The 19,431-nt window shown below is 33.2% G+C and overlaps 1 protein-coding gene and 1 long non-coding RNA gene across 2 annotated transcripts in view; one reads left to right on the top strand and one right to left on the bottom strand.

Moving 5' to 3' along the window:
• Positions 1 to 19,431, bottom strand: part of LOC146996974 (uncharacterized) — a 65,967-nt gene that overhangs the window by 40,524 nt on the left and 6,012 nt on the right. The window contains exon 2 of the long non-coding RNA XR_015041846.1: positions 1,911 to 1,989. This is a non-coding gene — a long non-coding RNA (uncharacterized LOC146996974). The remainder of the gene's footprint in view (positions 1 to 1,910; positions 1,990 to 19,431) is intronic.
• The window catches only part of LOC118196221 (uncharacterized), a 50,519-nt gene continuing 46,481 nt past the window's right edge, over positions 15,394 to 19,431 (top strand). Inside the window, exon 1 of the mRNA XM_035367645.2 lies at positions 15,394 to 16,193. Within this exon, the coding sequence (XP_035223536.1) occupies positions 15,737 to 16,193 (457 nt within the window). The 5' untranslated portion in view covers positions 15,394 to 15,736. The remainder of the gene's footprint in view (positions 16,194 to 19,431) is intronic.

Here is a 19,431-nt window from a genome sequence, read left to right as displayed (position 1 = left end):
CATTCCATGATACATTACTGCATTTTTTGATATGCCTTTTACGCTGTGAATGAAAAAATACCACTTAATAATGGAAAAGGAGATTAAAAATTTGTAAGCGGGGAGAAAAAAAAAAGCTATAAGGCTGTCAACAAGGTCATTTTGATCAGAAGGAATTTCCGTTTATCGGGGCAATTAAAAAAAAACAGTTGCTTTAATTGGTTTAGTGAAGAACATTCCGATTTAATATGAGATTGTCTTAAGGTACTTTAAATGTAGAATATCGAATAAACGTACGGCCCAGTGGCGTAGCTAAGTTGGGGGCAAGGGGGGACATCTGTCTTTGGAGGTAGCCAATCCATGTGGCGCCAAATTGATGTTACGAAATTTTAGAATGAAATGCTTTTCATTCATGGCTGACAGAAAGGGACGCAAAATTTTCAGCTGTCCCCGGGTGCTGAAAACGCTAGCTACGGCTCTGTATGGCCTGCCTGTTATTAATATTTTCAAGAGCTCGTTGTACTAATAATTTTTTAGTTCTAAAATATTGGGAGGGGGGAGATGGACGAAATGTACTCTTTATATGTCATTCAGTGTAAATACTTGTAGTAAATAACTGACATAAAAGGTCTCCATGCAGTAAAAATAAAAAATAAAATTTCAAAACACAAAACTTTAATCGAAAACACAATTAGGAAATACTACTCGTTTATTGCATCATTGTCATACTCAGCCCAATTTAATAGAAAACAGAATCAAGAAATTCTATTCGCCATTGCATCCTTCTCGTGTTAAGCACATTTACATGCAGTATTAGGTCGATGGAGGAGTTACATTAGGATTATAAATGTTTAGAAGTTCCTGTCTCTTGTTTTAAAGAAAAAAATAATAATAATGTAAAAAATTCAGATTTTAAATTACGTCCAAAGAAGTGTTTTCTTAACGTCTTGTGTGTTACCTTTAATTATTTAATATCATGTTCTTTGCACTTAAACCATAAAATTCAGTTCAACAGCAATGTCGCAAAGTAATTTTAAAAAGAGCATATGTTTAGAATTTCCGATACACAATTCCGCGCGCTGGAGATAAAAAGGTTTCCCCCCTCCGTAGAGTGTTGCCATGGCTCGCTTTGAAATCGTTGAGTTTATCAAAAATTCGTTAAAGTCTTACAAAAACATAAAACAAATTTCATAAAACAAATTTCAAATTTGGGCTTTTAAATGCCCATATTCGCAATAGGATGACGTCATTCAAAATTGGATAGCTGTAGGTACCGTTGTTTTATCACAATGCGAGAAACATACATACATTTATGCAAATTCTCCATTATTTAATTTCTTTAAATATAATACAGGGCGATAATATTTTGTGGCAACGATTTGAAAAGTGATACAGCCTTTCAAATGTTTTGACGCAAAATGCCAAAACGAAATTAATAATAGTCCTTCAGGGCAAATTACCTTTGGACTAAAAAGAAGAAGAAGCTCTTACTTTGAATAACGATTAATTTCAAAATGTGCTGCTACATTTCTAAAATCGAAATCCAGGAAATCTTGCTGCAGGTCAGCACCAGAAGATAAATATTTACAATTGATCTCTAGGCTAAAGCAAACATAACCTAAAACTTTGTCCAATCCAAAAACCTTTATGGCCCGCTTTGAAAAGGTATTTTATTCTGGCACGTCACATTGTATATAAATATATATATATAAATTCTTTTGAGGTGAAAATTTAAAATAAAATATTAATGTTTTTATCATTCTTCGTATTCGTAAACTAACAATAGAACTGCTAAACAATAATGACTGTTCATAAATAGTTATAACAATTATAATCAATAAGACAATTGAATAATATGATATTTACTATTATCAATGCGATATTTATTTATTTATTTTCACTAAGTTTTGTAAGTCAATCTCAGTACTTGCCCATTGTAATTGATGTTGCAGGTTTTCGTCACTTAAGGACTCATGTGATTTACGTTTCTTGAATTTCGTGATTTTCATCCTTAAAAAAAAAAAAAATTTTTTTTAATGTTTCGCAGACATAAGTTGGTGCAAAAGCACTCACAACTTTTTGATGCCGCATTTCCCAAATTTCATGAATTCTTCCGCGGGCCCCAAAATTTGACAGAGCGGGCAGCGGGTTTGGCTATAGCAAAAATTTTAGTCTCAGTTAAATGAAATATTATCCGCCCACACTTAAATCTTCACATTTATTAGGTATTTTCTTCCTTCTTAATGCGTGCCTTCGTGGTGTAATAGTTAGCACACTTGGCGCGTATTCGAGAGGTCCAGGGTTCGAGTCCCGGCGAGGGCATTGCTCATTTTTCACGTATTCTGTTTCGAAATAATTTAATGTCTCTACAATGGCGCCCGAACTAAAAGATGGTGGATGATGATGCTTCACCACCAGGATTTGGCGACTGGGTGCCCTAATCACAGTCGCCCTTTAAAAGGGGGAGTATATAAGGTATTTTATCCCTCCTTAATGCGTGCCTTCGTTGGTAACGGTTTGCATACTCCAAGCATATTCGAGAGGTCCAGGGTTCGGATCCCGGCGAGAGCATTGCTCATTTTTCACGTTATCTGCTTCGAAATAACCTGATGTCTCTACAAACTATGCATCTTATAAGTATCTAAATAGGAAATTTTCTATTTAAATGTAAGAGAACTGATATAAATACATAGTGAAACACACTATGCTAAAATAAAAGTTTTTGAGATTATTTAACAAAGGACCTAAAGGCCATCCTCAATAAAGTCACAGAAATGAAAATTTGAAGTAGCTGGTAGGTTGTTAATATGATGAAGTTAACTAAAATAAAAAGAAGTTTGAAATCCTTAGATTACAAGCTAATAACTCCAAAGATTTACGTTTAAAATTTTAAAAAAATGCGATCAGATATTCGTGTGCTGATTCAAGTTTAATACCTAGACGGTTTTTAAACGATAAACAATTATGATTAGTCTATTAGCTTTAGATTTAATCTCCTGTAGGAGGGCAAAGAACAGATATCACAATATCTTTAGTTGCAAATACTATTAAAGATTCTCCAAGAATATGTGGTTTTGTCATTGGAGCTATGATCAAACTAGGTAGAAATGATGCTTCCATTGCTCATTTGTTGATTATGGCGAAGGAATGAAGAGAATGTAATTTTCATTTCAATTCGTTTTCGTAAAGAAAAAGAAAAAAGAATCTTAAAAGTGAAGCAACAACCTGTGTGTGTTAGGCGTAAATTTTTATTATAGAAACGCTATCCATTTCGAAGGTGATCGAAGACCCTCTTCATCAGGAGTTCACCCTCGAAATGATTGAGTTTCTTTGCTAAAAATCTACGCCTAACACAGGTTCTTTTCCCAAGCATTATAACAGGATTGGATCTAAATAAAGTAAGTAAATAAAATGTATAAAAATATGAAGAGGTCAATTCTCTATTCCAATTGGTCGTTCTCTCCATCAACACAAGTGTGGGCGCATACATTTAACTTTCGCAATGCGAGGTAAGGAAAATGGCGAGCTAAAGTGATGCTATAATTCGTCAAATTAAATTCTCGGAAAAATCTATGCACTTTTGTATTAACCCTACAGCCAAAACTAGCATATGGCCAGTGTGGCCACCGCCATAGGCACCAATTTAAAGGAAGCACTAAAACCGCAAAATACATTTATGTAACTGAATCATTAAGATTAAAACAAAATGGTAATAGGTGCGCTATTTTACAATCATTTTGAATATTAATTTAAATCTTTTTAGCAAAAATTATACCACCGAATATAATGTATCATTATTTGAGAAACCCTGGGCTATACGATATCATACGCACATTCTCTCAATCTTACCAGTTTGCTTTAGAAAATAAAAAAAGGAATAAGTTCTCTGCCGTTCTCTCTATTTTCCCTTAAATAAAGATGTATTAAACGGAATCTGTTCAATGTTTGGGTCGTTAAATCACATTGCGACATGTTACATTACACGGCGAAACCATGGACCTTATAAGAGATAGACTAACCTAGTAGGTGGGGCGCGTGTCAACGACATGTCCGCAAGAAAGAGCAGAGTCGATCTGGTTTACGTTAACACTGAAACCTATGGTGTTTGTATCACATAACTGTTTTTGATTATTAAATGTGATACGTTATATAGTGATGAGATTATGAAAGTCACAGTTTTTTTTCAAATAGGATTTAATATATCTCATTAAAGCAGTTTTCACTGCATTTCGCGCACTTTTTTCACGCGTAATTCTTGTACAAACATCTTTACTTTGGTAAAACGGTAAAAGCAAAAAATTTACGAACTTAATTTTGCGTAAAAATAAGGTAAAATTAAAGAAGATCTGATAATTTTTTTAAAAAAAATTAATGAACATTTTCAGGCAGTGATTTTCAAAACTATAATAACATTACAAAACGATTATTTATTTGATTATATCATCATTAAATTATTAACATTAAAGTGGATTATTTATTTTAGTAATTTATAATATTCGGAGCATAAAACTTTCTGAGTGTAATGAAGGAAAAAAAAAGATAAAATAAAATCTAGAAGCACTCAGATTTTATATTACGCCCAAAGGAACCTTTTTTTAACGTCTTGTGTGTTACGTATATTTATTGAATATCATGTTCTTCGCCCGTAAACCACATACATTTGAAAACAGCATATCTTTAGAATTTCCGCACTGGAGATAAAAATGTTATTTTCTTTACAGTGTTACGATTGCTCGCTTTGAACTCATTGAGTTTATTAATCAAAAACTCGTTAAAGTTTTGCAAAATATGAAATAGATTAAAACAAATTCGAAATTCGGCCGTCCAGATGCCCATATTCGGGTGGAGGGTTACATTATTCAAAATTTGATGGCTCTAGATACTGTCGTTTTTGTCACAGTGCGAGAAACATACATGTATTCATGCAGATTCTTCATTATTTAATTTGTTTAAATATAATACAGGGCGATAATATTTGGTAACAATTTGCAAGGAGACACAGACATTTATAGTGAAACAGCGCAAAATGCCGCTTCGAGCTAATAAATTAAATTAACAGTAAATAAAAAAAATCTTATGCAAAACTAAAAATAAATTAAAAAAATAATCACTATAAAATACAAACAAAATTAATTATTACGGTTAAATACAATTTTAACATTAGAATTAAATGTATAAAAATTAAGATGTCAAAAGTGTTTATCACTATGATGTATTATGAAATATAATTGAAATAAAATTCCGTTATAGAAATTGTGCTATAATACTCATCTATAATTTTAAAAAAGCAGCACAATTTAGAATTTTAAACAAAACTTTCAAAATTCGTTTTTAAATATTTTTGTATTTTTTACTTATTTACACCAATAAAAAGCATAAAAATTGCAAGAGAAAATTGCTTGTTTGAAATTTTCTATTAGTTCAGATTTAAAATATTATTTTCTGAAAGAAGTAGTAACACATTTCCTTACAGCATAGGAAAAGCTAAAAAAATATCCAGCTCTGAAAGCATGCAATAGCTTTATTATTATTTGGAACGATGCTTATAAATTATGCTTGATAAATATGCTAAATTGTTAAAAATCAATCTCAGTTTCAAAAATAAAAATATGAGAAATTCTAATTTGTGAAATGAGGCGCTACAACCAGCTTTTTCTTGACAATTATACACACTGCAATAGGCAACCACTGTGAAATTTCTGCAAGTCGTCCCTACTCCTGCGGATGTGATCAAGGTGACAGCCGGGAACGAATCAGACGAGGAAGAAAACCCATTTGGGTTGGTCTATTTCTTATAATCTCCATAGGCGAAACCAGACCCACGCCATCCAGGAAATCGAAGGTGTTGTCTTTACACAAAACATCTTTTAAAATTTATCGCTCATGAGGTTTGGCAAATAGATTGTTTTCAGAATGCTGCTATTCGAGGTAAAATAAGATCCTTAATTTAGCTTTCAAATGATTTATCTATTTAACTGACATAATTTAAAATATACAAAAGTTGATAAAATATACAATATTTTCTTAAATGTTTGCAGCATTATTCATGAAGATGTCTGAGCGCGTACCTAATACAGTTCTTTTTCTTTTTTTTTTTAAATTGTTAGCAGATAAGATGCGCATTTGGTGCAAAATACACAACAAAAATGCACCCAAACGCGGTACGCAGTTTACAGACACAGTAATACAGTACACAGTTTACAGACACAGTACACAGTTTACAGACACAGTACACAGTAATACAGTTTTTTTTTTTTAATTGTTAGCAGATGAGATGTACATTTGATGCAATATACACAACAAAAATGGAGTCTTATAAAAATCTCTTGAAGCAATAAATTTCTCAATAACAGGAATGTAATAAATAGAATAAAGTGATGTCCTCTTTCCCAGTCGGTAATTCTTAGCATGTCTCAAGCAAGGAAAAGTGACCAATGAATGTTTTCTGGGTTATGAGTAGGTAATCTTTTTATTATTTATTTATTTATTTTTCACGTCATGTTACGTTTATAACATTATTTTACCTTAAGTTACGCCATTCACAACATTAATCATCCACTAACTATTCCTCTCATCATTGTTGCCAGTCCTCATATCACTATTGTCATTCTTGAGAAAGAGAATGAAGAAAAGCAGCCCTGTTCTTGTGGAAGAAGGTTTTTTTAAATTTATTTTTTCTGTCCCAAGTTGCTAATTATTGCCAACATTGTTTGACGACTAAAACAAGGTCTGGGTACCATTTAAGCCCAGAACCACAGATTTTATAGGGTCAAAAATTTTCCTGTAATTTTTCATAATTTTTTTCCCTTTATGAAAGCAAGGAAAATTGACACTGAAGACAGTTGAAAGAACGTTGTGTTAGATTGTGTTAGTTGGCCCCTGGCTACTAATCTTAAAGGAGAATATTTAAAAATTTTCTTTCTAATTATTATAAAAGTATATCCATATAGTGTTATAAACTCAGCGATTTGAAACAGTACAAACTGTTAGAATTAATTAGTGTCACTTCTGCATAATAAAACTTGACAACGTCCAAAAAAAAAAAAAAAAAAAACTGAAACATTTCAGATTTTAAATTACGTCCAAAGGGGCGTTATTTTAGCGTTTTGTGTGTTACCTTTATTTATTTAATATTATGTTCTTAGCAATTAAACCATAAAGTTCAGTTCACCAGGATTGTCGTAAAATAATTTTAAAATGAGCTTATCTTTAGAATTTCCGATACACAGTTCCGCGCGCTGGAAATAAAAAGGTTCCCCCCCCCCGTAGAGTGCTGCCGTTGCTCGCTTTCAAATCGTTGAGTTAGTTACTCAAAAATTCGTTAAAGTTTTACAAAATATGAAATCGATCATAAAACAAATTTCAAATTTCAAATTTGGGTTTCCAGATGTCCATATTCGCAGTAGGATGACGTCATTCAAAATTGGATGGCTCTAGGTACCGTTGTTTTATCGCAATGCGAGAAACATACATATTTACGCAGATTCTTCATTATTTAATTTCTTCAAATATAATACAAGGTGATAGTATTTGGTGGCAACGATTTGAAAAGTGATATAGCCTTTTAAAATTTTCAACGCAAAATGAAAACAACAGTCCTTCAAGAACAAAGCCCCTTTGAACTAAAAAGCTCCAAACGATATATTGGCGAGAGAGGGTTCTACCAATGTTTTTTTAGGTGCAAAAGTCTTAAAAAGAATTTTGTGCCAACGTTGTACTTGAGCTTCATTCTTTTTTCACCATGGAATTCCTTCATGGAATAATATTATTTAATAGGTAAGCCTGAAGCTATTTAAAACTTATAAATTATAATAAGTTCTTTATTTCGATACTTCGATTTAGATGTTTGTAAAGACTGTTAACTTTGATTTGTACTCTTTTTGTGTTCTATCTGAGTAAAGCGCACTCTCTAATAATAATAAAGATTAAAAATAATTCTTAAATAAATATTTCATAGTTATTCTAATTTATGATTCTTTAACAAAACTTTGTTAAGTAGAGAATGAGTACTCAACGCCTTAACAGTGTTAAATGCACGACATAATATAAACATTATAATTTTTATCTTTATTTCATCTTTTTTATATTCTGAAAGATATATTAAATATCCAAGGAATAAAAATAACTTTCAAATTAAACGAATCACAAAATAACGTAGGTTTCATTGAAAATTTTCGGATTTCTTGAAGTTTGACGACTAAAAGAAATTTTTGAATTTCACTTCTAGAAGAGAAGTCTGCAGGTTTGACCACGTTCATTAAAATTTGCTCAGCTCGTACCATATATAAAAAAGTGTATATAGAAAATGTTTTGTGAATCAGTGATTTACTTGATTGATATTGAGGAATCGCCATTGCCCGACATTAACGTTGGCTGGTAGGGGGAGGGAGGAAAAAAAATCCAGCTTTATGTTGCAGTGTTTCACTTAAAAACACATTATGTTTATTAATTTAATATATGTTTTAATGCCAGCAATATTTGATATTTTATACATAAAACTTAATTAGCTATTTTATTTATAAGATAACAAAGAATCATAAAATTAATGTGGTGTTTGGCCTTTATTTTGAGAAACTAATGCATCAATGTCTGGTTTGATTGCTGTTGTTGCAATTCCCAGAGTTCTCAAATTGTTCATCCGACATCTGGTTCTGATTTTACTCTTTTTTAGCACGTTTCACTCTTGAAAACAGTTGTTCAGAGTATACTGCGGGGGGGGGGGGGGAGATAAAAAAAATAAATTTAAAATCTTTTAGATTTTACATTAAGCCTAGGAGCGTTTTTTTTAACGTTTTGTGTTTTACCTTTATTTATTACATACCATGTTCTTCGCACTTAAACCATAAAATTCAGTTCAACAGCAATATCGCAAAATAATTTTAAAATGAGCATATCTTTAGAATTTCCGATACACAGTCTCGGGCGCTGGAGTTTTTTTTTTTTGTTTGTTTTTGTTGTTGTTATTTTTTGTACAGTGTTGCCATAGCTCGCTTTGAAATCGTTGAGTTTGTTGAAAGCATATCATTGAAACTTCCAATACACAGTCTCACGAGCTGGGGGAAAAAAAATGTTATTTATTTATTTATTTATTTTCTGCCAATGCTCGCTTTGAAATCGTCGAGTTTGTGAATCGAAAATTCGTTAAAGTTTTACAAAATATGACATGGATAATAAAACGAATTTGGCGAATTAACGAATTTGGGCTTCCAGATGCCCATATTCGGGCAGAAACGTGTGTTATTCAAAATTTGATAGCTCTAGGTGCCATTGTTTTATCACAATGCAAGAAACATATTTTTTTAGAAAACATATTTATGCAGATTCTTCATTATTTAATTTCTTTAAATATAATACAGGGCTGTAATATTTGGTGGCAATAGTTTGAAAAGTGAATTGGCATTTATCGTGTTTCAATGCAAAATGCCAAAACGAAATTAATAGGGCTTCTGGGCTAACGCCCTTTGGGCTGGGGAAAAAAAAAAAAAAAAAAAAAAAGAGAGAGAGAGAGACAGTTCTGTATCTCCCGTTCTACTGGGCCGATTGAGGAAATTCAAATTGCCTTTTTCATATCTCGAAAACGCAACTTAGGATATATATTAGATTTATATATAGCACTGTTCTAATATAAGTATTTTGACACAAAATCGGAACTTTTTCTTTTTCTTACATGATTAAGTAGATTGTTGAATTTTGGAGAATATGAACAACGAAGTTCCTGAACTTTATGTCTTTAACTCGTACTGCAATAGCATTAATTCTGTCTGCTCTACATCTCTGTAGAAGTTCCTGCTAATTTCTATTCTTCTTTCTTGAACTAGCCTGCGATGAGTATTCAACATATACTATATGAGCATTCAAATGACAGTAGCTGTTGAGCGCAATCAAATTTTAATTGTGTTCAAGGCAGTCAATAGTACATGGTTGAGGCAAAGAAATAAGGTTTGGTTTGGTTTATGTGATTATGTCAAAGCCTCGAGGGCTATCTGCATAAGGGAAGAGATGCCTTCGTGGAGGACCTTGTGGTAAAGCACATAAGGCAGAAGGTTATCTACCTAAGAGAAAGGATTTGTGTAGGAAAGAGAAACTGTCTCGTAGCCATATTCAACATGGAGAAACTCGCAAACCTGTGACGAACCACCAGTGTTCAGTGATTTTACTGCTCTGTCGCTGGTGGGCGATAAAGAAAAATAAGAAGAGTATGTTTTGTTTGTGAAAAAAAAAATTGTTGTCACGAAGTTTTCCAATACTAGCTCTCTCATGTCAATCTTTGCTTAAAATCTCCAAAATTCTACCATAGGTCTATCTTTTTTTAAATAATAAAAATAGAGTATCTCTTAGGTAGAATTTTTTAAATAATAAAAATCATCGCGAAACACTGCACATTTTTGCACACTGCAAACTTTTCATCTGGCATCTTTAACATAACTTAACATAACTTTAACATAAGGGAATAAAAGTGAAAAAATGTTGATAAAATGGTGCTAAAAATATTTACCCTGTTGATAATATTGTAAAGAACCCAGATACATAATTAATAGAGAACTTTTGTAAACATTTCAATTTTTGATATTGCAGTTACAATCTCCATAGTATTTTCAATTCAATGGCAACTTTTTGAGATACTGGCCGACAGTAGAATATCCTGACATAAAATATCTGTTTTACACGATACCGAACGATAAAAATCTATTAATGTATTGCTCACGTACAGTAGCATATTCAGATTTCTTGATTGTTAAATATAAGCAGAAGTGGTGGTGTGGTGTATTTAATTACGGCAAAGCACACTAGGGCTATCTGCCAAAGAGGAGGGATGCCTTTCGTGGAGGACTTTCTAAGGGAAACTGGCTCGTATACACGTTACACATGGGGAAAACCACGAAAATACCCATGCAGCCAGCCCGTTCGCGGGATTCGAACCTCGGACCGAACTACCAGTGTTCAGCGACTTTACCGCTCGGCCGCTGGTGGGCTATATAAGCAGAAGAAAATATAAACTCGATAAGGAGAATATTTATATCAGAGACCATAGTTGAAGAATTCGAAGTATAAAAAAATCGATGATACATAAATTAAAGCTTTCAGTGACTACTCAGATTCTCGATGATCTCTACGATGATAATTTAATGAACGATGATAATTTAATGTTAGAAAATTTAATGAACAGCGAATAACCTTTTCTGCTTTAGATGAACTTAACTAGAGAGTAGAACTTTTCGACTTTACATGAAGTTAGTCAGAATTAATTTGAAACAAAAATTGAAATTAATCTGATAGGATATGATAATGAAATTTTCCATAAAATTTAAATAATGTCGGATTTGAATTAACAGATCATGGTCATAAAGGGGAGAGTCTAATGTATTTACCACCCAGACGGGATCGTGATTAGCGACGCTAACTGTCGTATGTATGGAAGGGCCAGGTTCGAATCTCGGAAAATGTGTGTGTGTGTGATTATGGCAAAGCCTCGAGGGCTATCTGCCTAAGAGGAGGGATGCCTTCGTGGAGGACTTTCTAAGGGAAACTGGCTCGTATACACGTTACACATGGGGAAAACCACGAAAACCCCCATGCGCGGGATTCGAACCTCGGACCGAACTACCAGTGTTCAGCGACTTTACCGCTCGGCCGCTGGTGGGCTCGAATCCCGGAAAAGACATGGAGGTCTATTTCCTCATTTTTCATTGAATTAGTATTGCTTCTATTTATAAATATTATGATATTTCAGAATTTTGAACTTTTATTAAGAAAATAGCATCAATATTTGAATAAGCGATTTCCAAATACAATATTTAATAAGTCATGGCAGAATTTTGGAAAAATGTAGCTATAATATTTTGCAAAATAAATAAATAAATAAAATTAAAAAAAAAAAAAAAAAAAATTAAAAATCTGAAAGCTTTCAGATTTTACGCCCAAAGGCACGATTTCTCATTTACACACACACATATACGTTTCGAGAGCATTTGGTCTAAAAATATTTAAAAACAACGTATCTTTAGAATTTCCGATAGCAATTTCGAGCGCTGAAGATAAAAATGTTTCATTCCGCTCAGTGTTGCCACTGCTCGCTTTGAAGTCATTGAATTTGTTAATCCAAAATTCGTTAAGTTTTACAAAATATGAAATAGATAATAAAACAAATTCGAAATTCAAACTTCAGGCTTCGGGGTGCCTGTGTTTGAGTGTAGGAATATGTTATTCAGAATTTGATGGCTCTAGGTGCCGTCGTTTTTTCACAGTGGGAAAAACATGCATACAGTCATGCAGATTCTTCAATATTTAATTTTTTAAATATAATACAGGACGATAATATTGATGGCAACAATTTGAAAAGTTATTCAACCCTTTTAGCGATTCGAGGAAAAATGTAGTTTCGCGACTAGTAATCCTTTTGAGCTAATGTCCATTTGGGCTTTAAAAAAAACAAAGAAATAAAATAGAAATAAAAAATGAAATCTGAAAGGATTCAGATTTTAAATTACGTCCAAATTGGCGTTTTCTAACATTTTGTGTGTTACCCTTATTTATTAAATATCATGTTCTTCGCACTTAAACCATAAAATTCAGTTCAAGCAATATCAGCAATTCAGCAATATCGCAAAATAATTTTAAATTGTGCATATATTTGGAACTTCCGATACACAGTCTTGCGCGCTGGAGATAAAAATGTTTTTTCTATGCAACGTTGCGATGGCTCGCTTTGAAATCCTTGAGTTTAATAATCAAAAATTCGTAAAAGTTTTACAAAATAGGAAATCGATAATAAAACAAATTCCAAATTTCAAACTTAGGCTTCCAAATGCCCATATTCGCAAAAGGATTACGTCATTCAAAACTAGATGGCTCTAGGTACCGTCGTTTTATCACAATATGCGAGAAACATACATTTATGCAGATTCTTCATTATTTAATTTCTTCAAATATAATACGGGGCGATAATATTGGGTGGCAACATTTTAAAAAGTGAAACGGAGTGATTCGAAGGAAAATCTCAAAATGAAAACAATAGTTCCTCAGGGACAAAGCTCCTTTGGACTAAAAAAAAAAAAAAAATACTGAAAGCTTTCAGATTTTATATTATGCCCAAAGGAGCTTTTTTAAACGTTTTTCGTGTTACCTTTATTTATTAAATAAATATTATGCTCTTTGCACTTAAACCCTATAAAATTCAATTCAACAGCAATATCACAAAATATTTTAAACCAGCATATCTTTAGGATTTTCGATAGGATCTTTAGGTCCTTACGCGCTGGAGATAAAAGTTTTTTTTTTTTTTTTTTTAATTGTTGTTGTTTTTTGTTTTGTTTTGTTTTGTTTCCTGTAGAGCGCTGCTACTGCTCTCTTTGAAATCGTTGAGTTTGTTAATGAAAAATTCGCGAAGTTTTACAAAGTTTCTTTCCTACATTTCGGGAGAGGCTGAGGCCCAGTTGGCCCCCACTATGTAACCCCTTTGGGAAAGAGGGGAATGAAGATTGAAGATTTCGCGGAAACAGGAACGTTTTTGAGAACCGCGGAAACAGAAAGGCACCATACGAAATAAATAATGAAACAAATTCAGAATTCACAATTTGGGTTTCCAGGTGTCCATGAACGGGTTTAGGACTATTACTCGAGTAAATACTGCATAATGTACGGCGATAATATTTGGTGGCAACAATTTAAAAAGTGATACGCCGTTTATAGTGAACCGAGGCAAAATTTCGTTTCGAGAATAGTAGCCCTTCTGGGTTAATGCTCCTTTGGGCTTAAAAAAATAAGTGCATTTGTTTAAAAGGTGTGCAAATGTCCTTCTTTGAACCTTGCTGGTTATGTCCAGCAGAACCGCTAGTCTAGACTATTGATAATGTCAAAAATATAATTTCATACTGAAACCTAAAGGATTAGACTGCAAATTTCAAATCTGGTTTTGTTTAATTGAAGTTTATTTAAGTAAAATTTTGAAAGCAACTTCAGAGTAGTAGAGAATTTTTTCACTCAGGAGAATGATAATTATCTTGCGTTCGCTTCACATTCCGTTCATAAATTTTTGTCAATAATTTTCTAAAGAATACCTTCATGTATTAAGTATTACTAACAATAACAATCCTGGTACCCCTTAACACAAAAATATTTGACTATTAAAAATGTACCAAAGAATTTTACAAAAGCATTCACTTTAATTTTAATTCATATTCTAGTCTAAGAGATATATCAGCAAGACAAACATATATTTTTAATTTAAGCGAAAATATATGTATTTATATATACTCTGTAAATTGAAATGTACGTATTTCTCTGTAAATATAAATATTTACTGGAGGGAGAAATATTTTCGTATCTTTTTTTTTTTTTTTTTAAATTAGAACTTACCTGCTGGGCTGAAATTTTGGGGAAAGTGCAGAATGACCCACTGCTTGGCACGTTTTTAAGAATTCCACAAACTCCGTATACATGTACAGAGAAAATCAGAGAATTTCACAAATTCGGCATTGCGCAACCCCTTTGTCTATGGACACATCGATGTATTTTCACTTAAAAAATCAAAGGAAATTGACAAAAATCCAATTCTTCTTATTCTTGTAAAACGCGCGGTTTATAAGAATGTGTTTATAACACGCCAATAAAGTGCGCGATTCTGCACTTCACCCGAAATTTTTTAATTCCAGTTTGTGCCAATGCCAATGATTATAAGTTACGGAGTGCCTATGGTTCAAAACTATGTACCTCCACATCAGAAAAATATCTAAGTAGTGAGCAGAAATAGTAAAATTGCATAATTGGTTATCATGATGCACACTAGAGGGAGCTACATTAGCTCGAAAAAGTCTAGGGATAGAAAAAAATCAAGTTTTGATTTTTTTTTTGGCGCAAGTTTTATGATTTAAAACTTTTTTTGTATTTTTTAATTATATATATATATATATATTGTTTTTTTTTTAATTTTATAATACATAAATACGACACTAAAGCAGAAAGCAAAAGGAAAAATTTTACAGATTAATAGGCTCATTGGCATATGGCACAAATCATAGTGAAATAAAGATTAAATTTTCGCGATATCCAGGCAGAAATTTATTTCTGCGGGCATGATGTGATTAAATAGTGAACAGATTGATAAGAATGCAGAGGTGGCCACTTTTCAATTCCAGTTTGTATTCATTTTTGTAATCGAAGAAAATCCATCAAATTAGTATATCATGATTGAAACTGGAACAATAAGAAAGGAAAAATTGCGCAATCATTTCAGATTCATGTATACGTTGCGCCCTTTCTCGTAGGAGGAGATTGACAATGATGCCACGCCTTCTTCGCATTGTCGGCCAATAGACAAGCACAAGCTGATGTCCGAAATCCAGTGATCTAGGCCAATTGCGTGCATGGGTAAAGTGATGACCTCCCACATGAATTGGTCATTTCAGAGAAGGCGGGCAAAAACGTCATTTGCTATCTTGCGCTCCGTATAATTCGATTTCCAGATGATATTCTCACTTTCTGCGTGCAGATTTCAAACTGAAATAATTTAAATTAGGAAAATAATTTAAATGTTTTTAAGTGATCATTTATAAATTAGCAAAGTTAGTTTCTGATATTTACGAGAACACAAAATTGGAGACCTCTGAGGCTGTCAATTTTATTTCTTACATTAGTACGAAGTAATAGTGTAATCTGCTTAGCATTTAAATTGAAAGCTACTCAGAAATTTCCCACGAGACTAGCGGCTGATTTAAAAATTTAAGAACAAATTTGCAAATATAAACATTAGATAGCTAAAATGGCATCAGAAACATCTGTCACGAAGGATACGGACTCAGCTGCTCACTTGATGCAAATTCCATCTCCAGAATTTCCCCAGAAAGAGGAAACTTTCCCACCAAATGTCGAAATTTTAGTGGAAGAAGCTAAGCAAGCTGATTCCCTCTTCCAGGTTCCTGTGGATGGTCCAATCGATGAGTACTATTGGTTATCTCAGCCGTACTCTGTTGTACCCCAACATACATACAGCGGAGGATCGCATCACTGTCTCAGCACCTTTACCAGCTCATCGACTTTTGCAGAGCTTCACAGTCCACCAGTCCAGGAGTGCTTGATTTATGATGCCTCGCTAACTCCTCATTATTTAAAAGGATCGCGAACCCATTTGAGGAATTCAGCATCCAGTAATACCAAGCTTGAATCAGGAAGATTTTCCTACACGGGAAGAAACAGATCAACGCATTTTAGAGATAGAGGTTAGTAGTATTTTATAATTTTGTCTTTTTCAGAAGTTTTTTTGAACTGTAGGAATATTTTAACAATTGAGTAGAATCTTATTTATCCGAATTAATTGAGATCACAGCGGTTCGGATTAATGAAAATTCAGATTAAACGAGGAGGAAAAAAAAAAAAAAAAAGTCGCTCAGAGACAAAGCCCCTTTGGACTAAAGCTCTCAGATTTTACATTACGTCCCAAGAGGCGTTTTTTTAACATTTTGTGTGTTACCTTTATTTATTAAATATCATATTCTTCGCGCTAAAACCATAAAATTCAGTTGAAGAGCAATACCGCAAAATAATTTTAAAATGAGCCTATCTTTAGAATTTTCTTTAGATTTCCGAGTCTCCGGCGATAGAGATAAAAATGTTTTTTCTGTATCACGTTGCCTCGCTTTGAAATCCTTGAGTGTGTTAATCAGAAATTTGTTAAGTTTTACAAAATATGAAATCGATAATAAAACAAATTCTAAATTCCAAATTTCGTCTTCCAGATTCGCAATAGGATTACGTCCGTCAAAATTTGGATGGTTCTAGGTACCGTTGTTTTGTCACAATGCGAGAAACATACATACATTCATGTATATTCTTCGTTATTTAATTTTTCGAATATAATACAGGGCGATAATATTGGGTGGCAACAGTTCGAAAAGTTATACGCCTTTTAAAGACTTCAACGCAAAATGCCAAAACGGAAACAATAGTCCCTCTGGGACAAAGCCCCTTTGGACTAAATAAAAATACGCCCAAAGGGGCGTTTTATTTTACGTTTTGGGGGTTACCTTTATTTATTAAATATCATGTTCTTGGCACTTAAACCGTAAAATTATATTCAACAGCTTTATCACAAAATATTTAGAAGACCATATCTTTAAGAATTTCCGATACAGAGTCTGGCGCGCTTGAGATAGTTCCCCCTCCCCGTACATTCTTGCAATGGCTCGCTTTGAAATCGTTGAGTTTCTTAATCAAAAACTCATAAATACTTTACAAAATATGAAACAAATAATAAGACAAATTCCAAATTTGGGCTCTAAATGCCCATAGTCGGGTGGAAACGTACGTCATTCAAATTTGGATGGCTCTCGGTACCATTGTTTTATCACAATGCGAGAAACATCCATACATTTATGCAGATTCTTCGTTATTTAATTTCTTTGAATATAATACAGGGCTGTAATATTTGGTGGCAGCAATTTAAAAAGTGATTCGCCGTTTATAGTAAATCGACGCAAAATGCCAAAACGATATTAATAGCCCTTCTGGACCCTTCTGGACCTTCTGGCCCCTTTGGACTAATTATCTGGAAATATGACAAAAGGTATTAAAAATTATGAAAATTTCAAAACTGCGTTATCTTAATACGTGTTTATCCCGTGCTCATTCAACTACTGACTACAAAATTATTTAACTTACAAAGAATTTCAACTGTTTAAAACAAATTTACTTTGGAGATAAATCTTTGGCCCTTCTCTTACTGGCCAAGTATTTGAAGAAACTGAAGGTCTTCTTTCGGATTGTTGAAGAGTTTATTTCTTTGATTATTAAATCGCGAAGAAATTTTAAATATTCGCTAATACATTTTTATCGCATATCCTTCGGACTCGTCGTTATCACTCTGTCTACAGTTTCTGTCTCATTTAAAATTTGATAGCCCAGGTCACCTCCGTTCGCTTTCCGTCCGTTCACCGAACTACCAGTGTCCAGCGATTTTACCGCTCGGTTGCTGGTGAGCCATCTATAACTTGAGAGGAGAAGTACTTAACTATAAGAGAAGTTTCATCTGGGAATATATTGCTCTTTTTTAATGGATGTCTTGCCCTAGCAAAATAACATGTACTGCCACTTAAAATAAATACTTACGTTTAGTCTCATGCATAAGCGATATAATCAAATAGATACACAGTTACATCTTGAATAATTAAATCTTTTCTTTATTAAATAAGTGCACACGTTTTTACATGGTATTTACTTTACTTTGAAATAACATCACAGCTGTCTTCTCCCTATTCGCCTTTTACCATTTTGAACAATTCTTTTTAAAGGTAAGATTTTTATGCTATAAGTATTCTTACTTTTTAGTTCTACAACTTTTATATTTTTTAAAACTTTAACAGTAAATCTTCTGAGATGTTAAACTGTAATTTGAAGTTTTTAGATTAATTACTAGTATTAATCTAATTAAGTTAATACTTTTTATTTAACTATTACTTATTACTTAATTAAGAGTTATTAATAATTTCTTCTCCCCTTCCTTCTCTATCTCACATCCCCCCCAAAAAAAAGGATTCACCTTTAAGGATGACGTTCTAGTTCTAGTCTATATTGGTTTCATTCGTTACCTATTTTTACGATTTAAATTCAGTTGTATAGTAATTAATATTTTTTGGTGATTGTCTGATTGTTTAATAGGTGTCTGGATTAAAGAAGTTTTACTATTTTAAAACCTTGTAGAGTCATTAGGTTATTTTTATGGGGGAAACGAGAAAAAACGAGCAATGCCCTCCCCGGGACTCGAACCTGGACCTGTCGAATACGCTCCGAGTGTGTAACCATTACACCACAAAGGCATTCTGGAAGGAGAGAGAAAATACCTTACATACTCCTTCTTTTAAAAGGCGACTGGGGATTAGGGGACGCCAAACCCTGGTGGTGAAGAAACATCATCCACCACTTTTTAGTTCTGATAACTTGGACCTCTCGAATACGCGCCGAGTGTGCTAACCATTACACTACGAAGGCGCGCAGTAAGGAGGGAGAAAATACCTTGTTAATTCTAATATTAAGACCAAGCAACTAGATATAACTTTGAAACTTATAGAGTTTCTCACTTTTATTCTATTGAACTAAGTGTTGAAGAACCTAGTGAAATGCTAAGCGAATAATCGCTTAAGAACAGAAACGTAAACTCAAGAAGGGTTAATTATCCTGTATTTACTCCAAATAAAGATTTTGCAGTCAGCCTCTTTCTCAGGGCGTACAGCAAAGTCTGCACTTAGGCTTGAACTCAAAATGTAAGAAATCAGAACTTAACTACTGACTAACTAAAGAGATTTAGCCGAAGCTAACGCAGTTCTAAACTAGTTGGCCGGTAATAATAAATTAGACGGCGAACTATCAAAAGGCACGTAATACGGCAGAGCGTAGTAATAGTCAGAGAGACGTAGCCCAAAGGCAAACGCGCGCTACTCAGGAATCCTAACTCTCTCTGGGAGT

Source organism: Stegodyphus dumicola, chromosome 6, assembly GCF_044657685.1.
Source record: "Stegodyphus dumicola isolate Sdum_Otavi_A_Nest chromosome 6, ASM4465768v1".
NCBI lineage: Eukaryota > Metazoa > Arthropoda > Arachnida > Araneae > Eresidae > Stegodyphus > Stegodyphus dumicola.
The sequence above is the reverse complement of the archived record's forward strand: the minus strand, read 5'-3'. Positions and strand labels throughout refer to the sequence as shown.